This window comes from Neolamprologus multifasciatus, chromosome 10 (assembly GCF_963576455.1).
Source record: "Neolamprologus multifasciatus chromosome 10, fNeoMul1.2, whole genome shotgun sequence".
NCBI classification, from domain to species: Eukaryota; Metazoa; Chordata; class Actinopteri; order Cichliformes; family Cichlidae; genus Neolamprologus; species Neolamprologus multifasciatus.
The window spans coordinates 12,023,223-12,036,363 of NC_140448.1; the positions used below are offsets into that span (position 1 = coordinate 12,023,223).

General features: G+C 39.7%; 1 protein-coding gene across 4 annotated transcripts in view; it reads left to right on the forward strand.

Moving 5' to 3' along the window:
* The first annotated feature begins 174 nt into the window (after positions 1-174).
* LOC146509694 (connector enhancer of kinase suppressor of ras 2-like) overlaps positions 175-13,141 on the forward strand; it is a 34,054-nt gene continuing 21,087 nt past the window's right edge. For 2 of the 4 annotated variants that reach the window (XM_085174996.1, XM_085174997.1), the window contains exons 1-8: positions 175-730; positions 5,473-5,636; positions 7,829-8,031; positions 9,129-9,234; positions 10,144-10,185; positions 10,277-10,396; positions 12,406-12,465; positions 12,587-12,655. In XM_085174996.1, coding sequence (XP_085031122.1) covers positions 667-730; positions 5,473-5,636; positions 7,829-8,031; positions 9,129-9,234; positions 10,144-10,185; positions 10,277-10,396; positions 12,406-12,465; positions 12,587-12,655 — 828 coding nt within the window. In that variant the 5' untranslated portion in view covers positions 175-666. The remainder of the gene's footprint in view (positions 731-5,472; positions 5,637-7,828; positions 8,032-9,128; positions 9,235-10,143; positions 10,186-10,276; positions 10,397-12,405; positions 12,466-12,586; positions 12,656-13,141) is intronic. The other 2 variants (XM_085174999.1, XM_085174998.1) reach the window with 2 other exon arrangements.

Sequence of the window (13,141 nt, forward strand, 5' to 3'; positions counted from 1 at the left end):
TAAAAGCATGGCAAATAAGTTCTGCCACTCCAAAAGCTTTACATGGATCCAGCACTTCTTCTTATCAAAATCCCTTATAATCTGGATCCATTCATTCCCATTAACAGCCCCCACCCCGCTCGCACTCCTCTTGGCTTCTTGTGGCATTAATCACACCACATACAGAGGGTACACTCGCGCGGTGAAAGCTATGACTCCATGTCTGTGTATGAGGGAGGATGCTCAGAGCGAACCCATCCTTCCCAGACGCCAGTGTGAAGTAACAGTCTGCGCGTTGTTCTCCGCTCTGGATGGTACTGGGATGCATTTTGGAAGAGGGGTCGGGCAGCAGCGACCCACCAGCATCCGAGCCTGACATGAATCACAAGTAAAAGAGCTCTTTCAAGCAAGTGAAGAGCACATGAATGTGCACAAGTCCGCCGAGCTGCATTCGGGCTTCTCACAGCGACATTTTGGACCTTTTGGACCTACCTCGATTTGTTTGTAAATACTCAAACCAATCACAGAAGACTTTAGATGGTCACTGAATCAAGCCTATTTTAATATCTTTTCTAATTTTCTTTCTATTTGTTTTTTTTAACGTTTTGGGTGGGGAGTTTGGTTTGTGGGGAGTGTGTGCGTGGGATTTTTTTTTTCTTTTGTCAAGCGCGAAGACAAACTTCTACCATGGCACTGGTTATGGAGCCCGTGAGCAAGTGGAGCTCTAGTCAGGTGGTTGACTGGATGAAAGGTAAGGCATCAGACGCGATGACCATTAAACTGCTGCGCTGCAGTGAATCGCATGTGTGGTGTTGCGCTGAAATGCATTTCAACACGGACTGACTCGAGATGCCAAAACACCTGCTGAGCCTCGGGGTTTCGCCTCGTCGCCTTGCAGCTTCGGGAAGCTTTTAATCACAGCCTTAAATCAGTTAGTCGATCTTTTTTTTTTCAAGCACTTCTAGCTTGCAGACGTCTTGCCCCCCACCCCCTCCTTTTAAAAAGAGATGTTCTCAGATTCAAACAGCTCTACACGGAAAACCCATCTATTGTGTCCTGCGGTGGTCATTGTTAACATAAGGCTGCCTCGCAGATGGTTGTAGCGGAGATCTAGTAATTACACACGAATGATTTCCCCTCTCGCTGGATCTGGGTGCAGAATCTGTGTGGAGGAGGAAAGAAAAAGAGGTTCGAGTTATTGACCAGGCTTTGCATGTGCACAGAATAAAAACAGAGCTGGGAGAGCAGTACACTATCAGAGCTTGTACAGCCATCTGTGATATGTTTATCCACAGATGCTCAAGTCATTAAGAAGTCACAGCTGACTTAGATGAGCTTCTAGTAGTTTCAAAACCTCCCAAGGGTACCTAAATCCTGAGGCCTATCATAAAGATTATTCACTCAAAAACAAAACAAAAAACAAACATAAAATCCCAACAAAAATCACTTAAATGCGAATCAAAGCATTCTTTTTTTTTCATTTTTCAGGGATCCTCCAGCAGAATAATGAGGTTCAGTTTGGTGATGAAGCACTTTTAAGATTTTCTTTTAGAGAGAGAGAAAGAAAGAGACTGTGACATTTAGACTGAATTGAGGGCTGGAAAGGGGTTAGATAGACATACAGTTGTTGTTGCAATTAATTCATCACCCGCTAGGCTCAGTACAGCTGTCGGATGAGCGGCTCCTTTGAGGAAATTTGTCCGCTTATTCAGGCTCCAAAGATCTATAAATGTCCCAAACAGCTGTGGAGGATTTACTTCCACAGACTGTCAGGAATACTTTCAGGGCACAGATTTCTCATTAGCCATGCTGCTTTTTTGTCTGTTTGCATTACAAAGTTGGTACTTTGAGGGGAAATGTGATAAAAATGTAAGAGGAGACCTTAAACTCAGTGGGAGGACGCGATCTGCCTGTGTATTTGTCTTTTAACTCACATAAGCGCTCCTGCGATGTGTGTTGTTTTTCAAAGCCACGTGCTCACGTGTCAGGCAATGGCCTGTTTCAGATGAAACATACACATCCATAGGCCTGCATCTTTACCGCCTCAACACACACACTCACATATGCACATACACACAGGCAAACATTATTATTCTAAGCCTGTAGGCCTTTTCTGCTGGCTCAAATATGTCATGATTGCAAGGATCAGACGGTTTTTAGTATGAGTTGTGTATTACAGATTGTACCTCAATCTGATGTGGCCTTATAAACAGGCTGTTTAGGAGTGGATGCTTGCTCAGAAAGGAAACAAGATCCATGTGCAGCTTTATTTATAGAGACACACAGGGATGATTAGACGCTGAGATGGGCTGAAATTGAATGTCCGCAATAGTTTTAAACGAGATTCAAGATGATCTGTAAATACGCTGGTGGCACAAGTGAGGTATGTAAAGAGCAAGGAGTGGAGATTGGAAACGAGAGAGGACTCTTCAGTGCCCCACATCTGACAAGTGGAGCAGAGACAGTTCTTGTGCCTAGAGCCCAGTAATGGTAATTTAAAGTGAGGGAGTGAGTGGCACGGAGAGACACTGAAACAGAGGAAACGATGGGGTGGAGGGGGTTTCATTCTTGTCTCGCATCCATTATCGAACCCGGAGGACTGGCAGCGTTTTGTCGTTAGCATTCACAGGTTTCATTATTACCATACCCGCTCCGTGATGTCACAGGAGGCCAAATAGGGGCACCCTGTGACCTTCCCACAGTCCCACTCTCCACCCCCTGTTAGTGTTTTGTGTGAGCTAGACGCTTTATTCCCAAGCTGCTTTAAAGAATAGATCCTCATCACAAAAGCGAAAAGAATTCCAGCTTGACTGGAAATTGGTTCTTACTAGGTGAAGGGTATCAGTGCAAACACATAAAATATGTGCATTTCATTGCAGTGTTGCACTTTGTACTGTCTGGGTGTTTTTAAAGTACAAACCTAACGCAGTTTTAGGATTATCTGCGCATAAATATATTTGTTGTCTTGCAATGCATATCAGTTTTTATCTTTCAGTGCAAACCCTCACTGTCTTCTTGTCTAACACAGATGACGACAGTGATCAATGACAAGTCAGATCAACACAGATCCGTAATAACAATGCTTAACCGCCCTAAAGAGCTCTCTCCCCTTACAATGCCAGTGAATTATCTAGAATGGAGATCATAATGTGTCAGCGCTGTGCTTTTAATTTCTCCACGCCGTGCCTGATAATCTGACTGACATGCAAGAGACAGGAAAATTGATGTGGTTGAGATGTCTTTCCATTCCACCAAAAAAGGATTTCTATTGCACATTGTTCTTTTGCATAAGGCTTTCAGCAAAATATGAAACAAAACATGGCAGATTTCAATGGAAAAATAGAGAATAGAGAATATTAGGGCCATTTTGTGCCATGTTCCCCTTTTATTTATAGTAAAAATCATTTATACAGCACATATCCACAAGATGCTTTATAATGTCATTTAGAAATGTGAAACGCTCTGGAACTAGCTGATAACTTCACCAGCTCAATATCTCATGCTAGCATGTAGTCACTTTTTTGCAAACTACCCTCTTCTTATTTCTTTATATTACCCCACGGTCAGCGAGAAACCCTGCCAAAAAACCTGCTTTGTGGTTTCTATGGCAACATGGGGAATACTTCATTGACATGATGAGTCTCAATTAACTTGGTAAAGAGGCTCATTAGTTAAGCCTTTAAATGTTATGCAAAACCATGAAACTCCCTATGTTTCCTCTCGACCGTTTAGCTGCCAGCTAAACCTGATTTGAATGCTTGGTGGGGTTGAAGCTTAGCACTGAGACACATGTATATGATTGGTCCACTGCAATAAAAAGACAAGACGAGGAAAGAACTAACCTTGTGTGTGTTAAAGAGAAAGAGAGTGAAAAGGGAGAAATAGGGCCTGAGAAGATTAAATGTATAGGAAAAGCAATACAAAAGCTGCTCCCTTATAGCTCATTTATTAATGTGTTTGCTTGATCTGAAAGTGAATAAAACATAAATGAGTAAATGAGTTTCTAGGAAGCCTGAGGCAGAAACATCAATTATCAAATCAAATTTCATATAGAAAATAAATCAAATTGTGGTTTCGTTTATGCAACATGATTCTGCATGCTCGATTTGCAACATGATGTACATCATCGGGACACAGTGCAGCTTCTGAAGTAAATACTTTCATGCATTACAGAGACACGCCATCAATAACTGTGGCAGTCTCCTGATTCTTTTCAATGTTTAATGCTAACACCTCGAGAACCAGTGGGTTAAAGTTAGAGTTGCTTTTATGCACTCCTCTCCTAACCATTCAACCATATGATCAAGTCCTCAGATCAACCTTTCAAGTTCAAATCGCACTCCGGGGACACGCTGCCATATTAGATTATCACAAAAAATGCGACAGACTTAAAACAGTCTATACAAAAACTGGCAAAGATGATCTTCAGATCAAGCCTAGTTTTTTAGTTTAACTTTTCAAAAGTACTGGCATAATTATTAGCTAAACTGATAAACTGGAAGTGAGGTCTTACCTCCTCAATGCTTTGATCAATCAAAACCAAAACCGAGCGTGGTACGTGGACTCCAGAGCATGTTTGCAAATTTGTGGCTTTTACCATTATTTGGGACTCCAATAAGCAGATACCTCTTGAATTATTAGCCTTAAAACTAATTATGAGACCTTTCAACCTAACTGTAAGATCGTAAGGCAGTGGCAACATGTATTTTCTTCAGAACAGGTGTATGGACTTTGCAGTCCTTCCTTTGGTTGTTCGTGAAGAAAAATCACCACTGGGGATGTGCAATAAGCAAAAACACATTTTTCCAATCAGAGCTCACAGCCATGCTTTTAACATGATCAAAAGAAGTTGCCATGGGGACTGTTAGGCCCCCTTATCACCTACTGAACTGCTCGGCCCCCTCATCACGGCTTGAGGCATTTTTTGAAGGCTTTTCTTGGGATGCTTTGGTAACAGACTTTGTTTTTTTTTTGTAAGTTTTTGATTTACCCTGTGTATATACTTTTTAGAAAACAGTTTCTAGTCATACATTTCAGGGTGTCTGTTGACGCAGACAGAAGTTACAGAATCACTTAGTTTGTTTTCGTCTGCTGCACTTCATCAACTGTTTCTCCAAAAGATTTCACACCTGCTGCAGTAGCTGAATATGTAAAACAACTCGAGCACACCTACATAGCTTCTTTCTAGCTGAAAGCGTTTTCTGGTTTGAAGCTGAAAATGCAGATCAGAACTGTTGACGAGGGGGAGTGTGTCAGATTTCTTGTCTTGACACAGACTGCTTCACACTTGCACACAGCAAAATACAACCTGTGCTCACACTTTACAGATTTACAGCACATATTCTGGCAAAATAAGTGATATCAAGTCCTGTTAGAATGCATAATGCAAACAGTGGTTTCACAAGAAATCTGAAAATCTGATGCAGTCTGCAAATAAAAATTCATGCTTTTGAGCTGTGCTGAAAGTTTTCTTGTCCTTTGTGTTCCCCCAAGGGCTGGACGACTGCCTGCAGCAGTACATCAAGACCTTTGAGAAGGAGAAAGTAGGGGGGGAGCAGCTGCTGCGTATCACCCACCAGGAGCTGGAAGATTTGGGAGTATCCAGAATTGGCCACCAGGAGCTGATACTGGAGGCTGTGGACTTACTCTGTGCTCTGGTGAGTCCAAGTTTCCCACACCATCTTCCCACTACTTTCTACTGTCACTTTGGAAAGTCAGTGCTGTCGGATGAAGTTTCTGTCGAACATTTGGCACCTCTGCAGCTCTGTGAAATCATTTAACAAGTCAGTGAAGATAACAAGTTACAGAATAAAGATATTTTCCAGTAAGCAGTTGATATATTTAGTAATGATGCAATTTCTATATTGTTATTATCACTGCAAAGACTGTCAGTTAACGAAATCAGTCATTCCAGGAATAAGTGGATGTAGATCGGATTGCTTTAGGCCCCAATTTTTAAACATCACAGCAAATCTACCAGAGTTACTAATCTGGCCAAAAGATCTTCCACAGGCAAATCTTACAACTGTCGTTAGTGTTGACATGGATTACCGCTTCATCCCGAAGGGATTTCTGCTCTTAGTTCCCCAAAACACAAGTTTTGTTAGTGTCAGCATGATAGATTGCTGTTCTGCTGATTTGGCTAATGTACAGCTGGAGTAGCTGGAGCATAATATTTATTCTCCTTATAACATTCATTCTGGATGTTACTGCATACAGAGTAGAGACCTCGACTTGTCTCTAACACGAGAATGTAAGATTTAGTGGTCAGTCATGTAATGGCCAAATGAACGGCATTAAAATGAACAAATGTATACTGCAATCATCAGAAGCATGCTACAGATTAAAAAATGCACTGGAAGCAGATTCTGGTGTCTGTGTGCAAATATGTTACATATAAAACTGGGGACTCATGAGCAAATATATCCCTGGAGCGTAAAGGGGGTAAAACAGAAGGCGATTCGGCAGCGGCACTAGCATGTCAGACGGAGAGATGGGAAGTTATGTAGCTTAAATAGACCACCAGATCAGGAAGGTATATTTGGTATATGATGCAAGGAGAGTGACGCAGAGCAGCTTGAGCTGTGTTTCTGAACTAGCTTGGAGGCTTTGCTTCATTTAAGGAACATTTTTTCTTAAATGGAGGTTTTCCCAGGATAGCTGTTCCCAAATGTTCTCTTTTGTCCGTCAATGTGAACATATTTTTAGACCCTACTTACTAAAAGTGTCCATATCGGTGCTTAAAATTTGCAGTGAAAATGTTACAATTTATTTACTCTGGAAAACACGATTTGATTGATGAAGTAATTTATTATTGTTTTTTACTCTTTTACTTACTCTTAGATTATTTATAAAATAACTGTTTGATTGTTTGAAATAAGGGACAAATACCGTCAAGCAGTTTGTACTGATTATGTTGGGGTTTGGAAACTTTTCACTTTATATAACAGGAGCTACACGAAAGAACTATTTGGTGTTGGATTGGATGCTCAGTGGCTCAGGTGTCTAAGGGTGAATCATATAAATGCTTTGCATCTTTGAGAATACTTACTCTGGCCATGCTGTCCAGTTTACCACAAGAGGAAATTAAAATGTAAAGTCTTTTTGTAAGGTGTCTTTAGCATCCAGCTAAATAATTTTCTCTCCTAATAATTTCCTTTATTTTGAGTTTTTTTTATATTCACTTGCACATATAATTCCAGTATTTAATTCAAATTTTCTGTTTTTGAACCAAAGAAAGTTAGACTGCAGTAATATAAAAGTAAAAGATGGTAAATGAGAAATGAGAAGCAGAAATAACAGAGACAAGGTGCAATAAAGTTTGTGTTAACGCTTGAGATCTATAGAAAAACTGGGTGGAGATTACCAGACTAAGGTCACAGATGCAATCTGAATCTAAAGTCCACTCATCCTGCATCGCTGCACAGGGGGCCCTGCTTCAGCCCTAAAGCTTCTTACGTAACTGGGATTTAGTTTTAAGTCTCTCAGGCACTGCTGTATTAAATATGATTAGTGGCCCTCCTGCTGCGCTCTCCCCTCCCAAGAAACTCATGACACGATAGCTGCCCATAGGCCTACACGTGCAGTTAGCCGCAAAGTGTAATGAGCGCTCAACGATGCCCAGGCGTGCAAAGTGACAGCTGGTTTCACACATTTTCATCATATGTGGAGCCTTTCTGTTGTGGAGCGTGGTGGGCTGGTCGGCTGTAGTATTCCTATTCATAAAGCGCCATCAGAGAACAATTGGTTTCTATCTCCAGGCTGGGGATATTCATGGAATGTGTCACAGTGAAAGCAAACACTGACAAACTGGTCAAACACAGTGAATTTACTTTCCTCTCCCCTCTAGAATTATGGGCTGGAGACTGAGAATCTCAAAACGCTTTCTCATAAGCTTAACGCATCTGCCAAGAACCTGCAGAATTTCATCACAGGCAGGCGGCGCAGTGGCCATTATGACGGCCGAGCCACCCGCAAGCTGCCCAACGACTTTCTAACTTCAGTGGTGGACCTCATTGCTGCTGCCAAAAGCCTTTTGGCGTGGCTTGACAGGTGAGATTTGCAAAAAGATGAATTTAAACATTTGCTAAGTCATGTGTAAACATGTGGACGCACACTGTGGAAAAGGGCCCCACAGAGCTGTGTAGATTCAGGTACTGGGCCCATTTACAACTACACACACACACACACATAAATACAGGTTCACATGGACACATATTTATATGCATACTGGGTATATTCTTGCATACATTTCCTTAGATTCGTCTTAGATGCAAACTTACAATTGTGCTAATTGCAAGCAAAAAGATATAATAATAATTTTAATTAATGTAACATTTTTTATTATGTTGGTTTGAAATAACACACACCAAATCAAATATATAACTCTGACATCAAACAGGAATGAGACAGTCCTGTTTACATGCATTGGTACATGTAGTCTGATTTGTTTTTTTAACAGATACAGACTGGTTTTGTTTTTCTGTGTAATGTCCATGACCAATCATTTGACAAGAAAAGATGAGTAAAAGTCTTATATAAGTAGATTTTGACAGGGTGGCCAAAAAGACACCGAGAAAGTCTATTTATACGTCTCTTTATCCTTGCTTCCCTGTGGGATTGTGCCAGTCTGTGTGTTTGTGTCTGTTTGTGTTTGATGAATTTGGAAGTTCAAAGCTGACAACGTTCAGCAAAAATAACAAAGTGATTTGCTTTGCCTTTCCCCCATTATAGCTGACATGATTTACAGCATTCATCCCAATTAAAATTCACTAATCCGTGTTTCATTTCATGTTTGAAAATGCTTAATTGTTGACCAAATTGTACAAATAGAAACGTGGGAGTCGAAGCGGCATTTGTTGACTGTGGATAGGACGCACTTGTGAGGTTATTTGGAAAAAGCAGAACAGCAACTAATAATCTCTGCTCTACGTCAGCTGCTCTCGGCCTTAGGAGAAATGTGAATATTATTAAATGTGTTAAAAGCATTACAGACGTCACATTCCAAAATAAAACCCCCAAAACAGACTAACATAGGCAGAAATGTGAGGAATCCTAAAATGTAAAGGGAGAAATGCTGGTAAAAAAAATATGTAAAATTTACCAGTGACTGAGTCTCAAAGGAAGAATGATCTAATGGTTCATTCCAGGTGCTCTTTCTTTTTCAGATCTCCATTTGCAGCAGTGGCAGATTACTCTGTGACCAGAAACAATGTTATCCAGCTATGTCTTGAGCTCACTACAATTGTACAACAGGTAACAAATATGAAATGATTTATTGTATCATATCCTGTTGTACTGTGTTACTTCATAGTGTTCAGAGCAAACTTGGGATCATCACAAAGCCCCTGTCAGAAAAAAGGAAGCTGATCCATATTAAAGTATAACGGCAGAATTGGGAAAAATACCTGGTTCTTTAGTAAATGTGCTTATGATTTTTAAAATGAAATCTCAAAAATTTTACTTCATTCCCTGCATACATTTAAAATCTTTCTAAACCCTAAAGCAGATATACATTTGCACAATTTTTTTTCCCTTTCAATACATCCTACTTTTTTATTAGTTTTAGAATTTGCAGCTGTCAGAGATAATGAGAAGCTGAAATTGGACTTGACTACTTCACAACTTGTTTCTCATCTGTCAGATATGCTTTCATGTAAAGCAGCATCCTAATTAGAGCCACCTCAAAGAGTGACCTAAAAATATATTCTAAAGTGATAGAAAAGATAGATGCTTATCATAAACTGCAGTTTCATTTTATTGTATCTGGGTCTGTCAGTCATATAGAGCCTCTAAAGATCAGTTAAAACTAAGAGAACTGTACAGGTTTTAGGTTGGTCTCTGTGGAATATAATGTTTATATAGAGTTAAGAGAAAAATTAAAGTGGGAAAACATTAAAAGTGAGCGTGAAAGAGGGCAAAAGGGAAAATAATTGAAGGCTGAGAGAGAGAAAGACTGGCAGAGTGAAAGAGAGAGGGAAAGATGTGCCTCCGCATTGGTGATTCATTTGTTTTGTGTTTGTGCCTGCCTGTGTGGGAGTGTTGGGGGTTATAGGTGCCAAGCTGCTCGGTTTTTGCTTATATCCACCTACAGCAGAAATGCCAATAATAACTTCATTTTGACAAATTCTCTTGAGGTAACAGTGCTTTCTGAATATTCCTCAGGACTGCTCTGTGTATGAAACAGAAAACAAGATCCTGAATGTGGTGAGTTTGAAATGTTGTTCTATCGAAGAAATACTTAAACTAATATGTGCAAGCCTGAAGATTGTATTTATCCCTAACGTGTCCTCCGCAGTGTAAAACACTGTCTGAAGTGTGCGACCAAATTATCTCGCTCTCCTCGGATCCCATGGTGTCCCAGTCTGCACATTTGGAGGTTGTGCAGCTCGCCAACATAAAATCCACTGAAGGCTTGGTAAGAGTGACCCTCCCTCAGACTCTCAGAATCACACCCGTTTTGGGGAAATGGGTTCAGTTTTAATTATCCAGCTCAGATTTTGTATCTCACTTTTTCAAGACTTATGAAAACCATGAACAGATGAACTAATTACTGGCTTTAGTCTAGATTTGAAAGAACTTTTTTAAATAATTTTTTTGGTGTAGCTTCAGAAACCCAGCAGAAACATTCATGCTGCTTTATTATAAAGTAATAATAAGTACGTAATAAATTCTTATTTTTTTCTTAGTTTGAAAAGATACTATAATAAGTCAACAAATAAATTACACATTTTATGTAGACTACATAGCTGATTAACTAATAATTACAGGAAAGGCAGAAATTTGTAGGTATTTTTTAGGAGTGGGTCATCTATCACACAGTAATCCCAGGCATACATACCTCGTACTTCACTATACGTAACAAGGCGTACATAACAAATACACATAACAAATATTTCAATATACTTTTCACAAACTTGAAATATACTTAAAATATCAAGATGTTAAATTGTTTTTCAGGTTTGATGAACACAGGGAAAAGCCAAAAAAGTAAAGTACAAAACTTACTAATGTGAATCGTACTAATGACGATTAAACAGCATGACAGAGTATTTTGTTTTATACAAATATGGCATGTGCAAATTCTCTTAAGCGTTTCTCTTACTCACTGCAAACATATTTCTGCTCAAGCCCAGTACTAACTTTGCCTGATTTTCCAGTTAAAGTTTTTATAAATGCAGTTTTCTAATGGAACAGCACACACTTACTTTTTGAAGCATACAGAGGCTATTTTCATTAAAAGCCTGACTACATCTGTATATATATTTGGTTATCTGTACATACCTGTAGAGGCATCAAGAATTTCAACTTGGGGATGATAATGTCATGTCAAGTTTTCTGGGAATGACCAAAATTGCATTTCAAAGCAAACAGAACATCTGAAATATGGATTGTAGATTTTAAACCTTGCGTGCTGCTTTTCAGCACGATATCTAATGTAACTCACATTAGCTGACATCAAACTAGGTTTTGCTAAGCTGGTGGGCATGTGAGTCAGTGGATAAAATGTGACATAAAAACAACATATTGGCCACATTCAGATGAGTGAAATGCAAGCAAATAGAATACAGCAACCGGCAATTCTGTTAGCACTTACTTTTAGGATTGTATATAACTGTTTAGAAGCAGAGAATACTTTTCTTGCACTGTATATAAACGCTCCCCTTTGTTGGACTCCATCTTTGCACTGACCTACACTCGGGCACAAGCTCCTTGCTTGGAGCCACAATGAAAGCCCCACCCCCCACACACAAACGCTAGCATTGGGCATGGAAGTTCTTTCATCCGTTCAGTGAAACCTGAACACAACAGTGGGTCAAGTAGCCTAAAAATAAACCTCTTCCACTCATCTTGAAGACTGGCATGCTGCTTCTACGTTTCTGCGTGTGACTCGGTGTGTGTGTGTGTGTGTCACATAGTTATGCATGTATTTTCATGCATATCTGTGTGTAAATAGTTGTGTGTTTGTTTGTCTTGTACTTTTGACCCCTTTTAGTGAAAGCCTTGAAGGTTTTTTTTTCTTTTTGCAGCGCCAGACTAAAAGTATTTGCAGATAAACAATCATTTATCTTTGATTTAATCTGCTTGCGAGGGACTCGTTACATGACATAAGTTTGCAGAGTGTTCTGTGCATTTAAAGAAAGTGCACCCGTGTGATATTTTATGACTTTCCTCTGGTTGTTTAAGACTACTGAGACAAATTGAGATGTGTATAAAAGCACTTTCCCTCTCAGGCTTTCACTGAGTAAAAACCCAGATTTTCTACCAGTTTTGCACCACAAGCAGATTAAAACAAATGGAGATTTGCAAATATGGAGTAGTCTGTACTGCAAATGACTGCGGGGCTGAGCTGAGGTGCAGATGATGCCGACTCCTAATGCTGTGCTTTACAAGGCAGTCATTTACATATCTGCTATATTCCCACAGGGCATGTATATCAAATCAACATATGATGGTTTGCATGTGATCACCGGCACCACAGAGGGAGTAAGTGCAAATGTCTTTCTGCTCACCTTTGCAGAGTTTCACCTCACTGTTCGTTCACTATTTATACTTTACTTGAATCAGAGCTGCTTTTAATGACTCGGTCTCTCTGTTTTCCCATCAGTCACTGGCTGACCGCTGCAAGAAAATCCATGCTGGAGATGAAGTCATCCAGGTCAATCATCAGACAGTGGTATGGTCGTGTTCTTTCTCTGCCTTATTATTATGTTGTTTATAAAAGAAAATTGGTGTTATTTGAATTTGCATGTTATTTGCATTGCATTTGCAGATTATTTATGCAAATGTTTGTTTAATTTTGACATTTTTTACATACATAAAGAAATTATGAATGCATGCTGTTGTTTTATGCACTCCTGCAGTTCAGTGGTTTTATGAGCCACTGCAGCTCAACTGTTATCGTCTAGGATACTGGCTGTAGTGTCTCTTGTAGTAGTTTTTGAGGGCCATCATGGGGTCAGTTGGATTTTCTGTTAAAAGCAGATCAAGAGGTACCTGCTTCAAAAAGGTAACTTGTGCTAGCGAGAGTTCTGTTTTTGTTCCTAGAAACTAGTGGCACACACAAATTGTTTTTCTTGATAATTAGACCATTCTTGATAGTTGCGATGTACCTGAATGCAACTACCAAATTTTAGCCTTCTTCTTCTTTTTTTTAATAGAT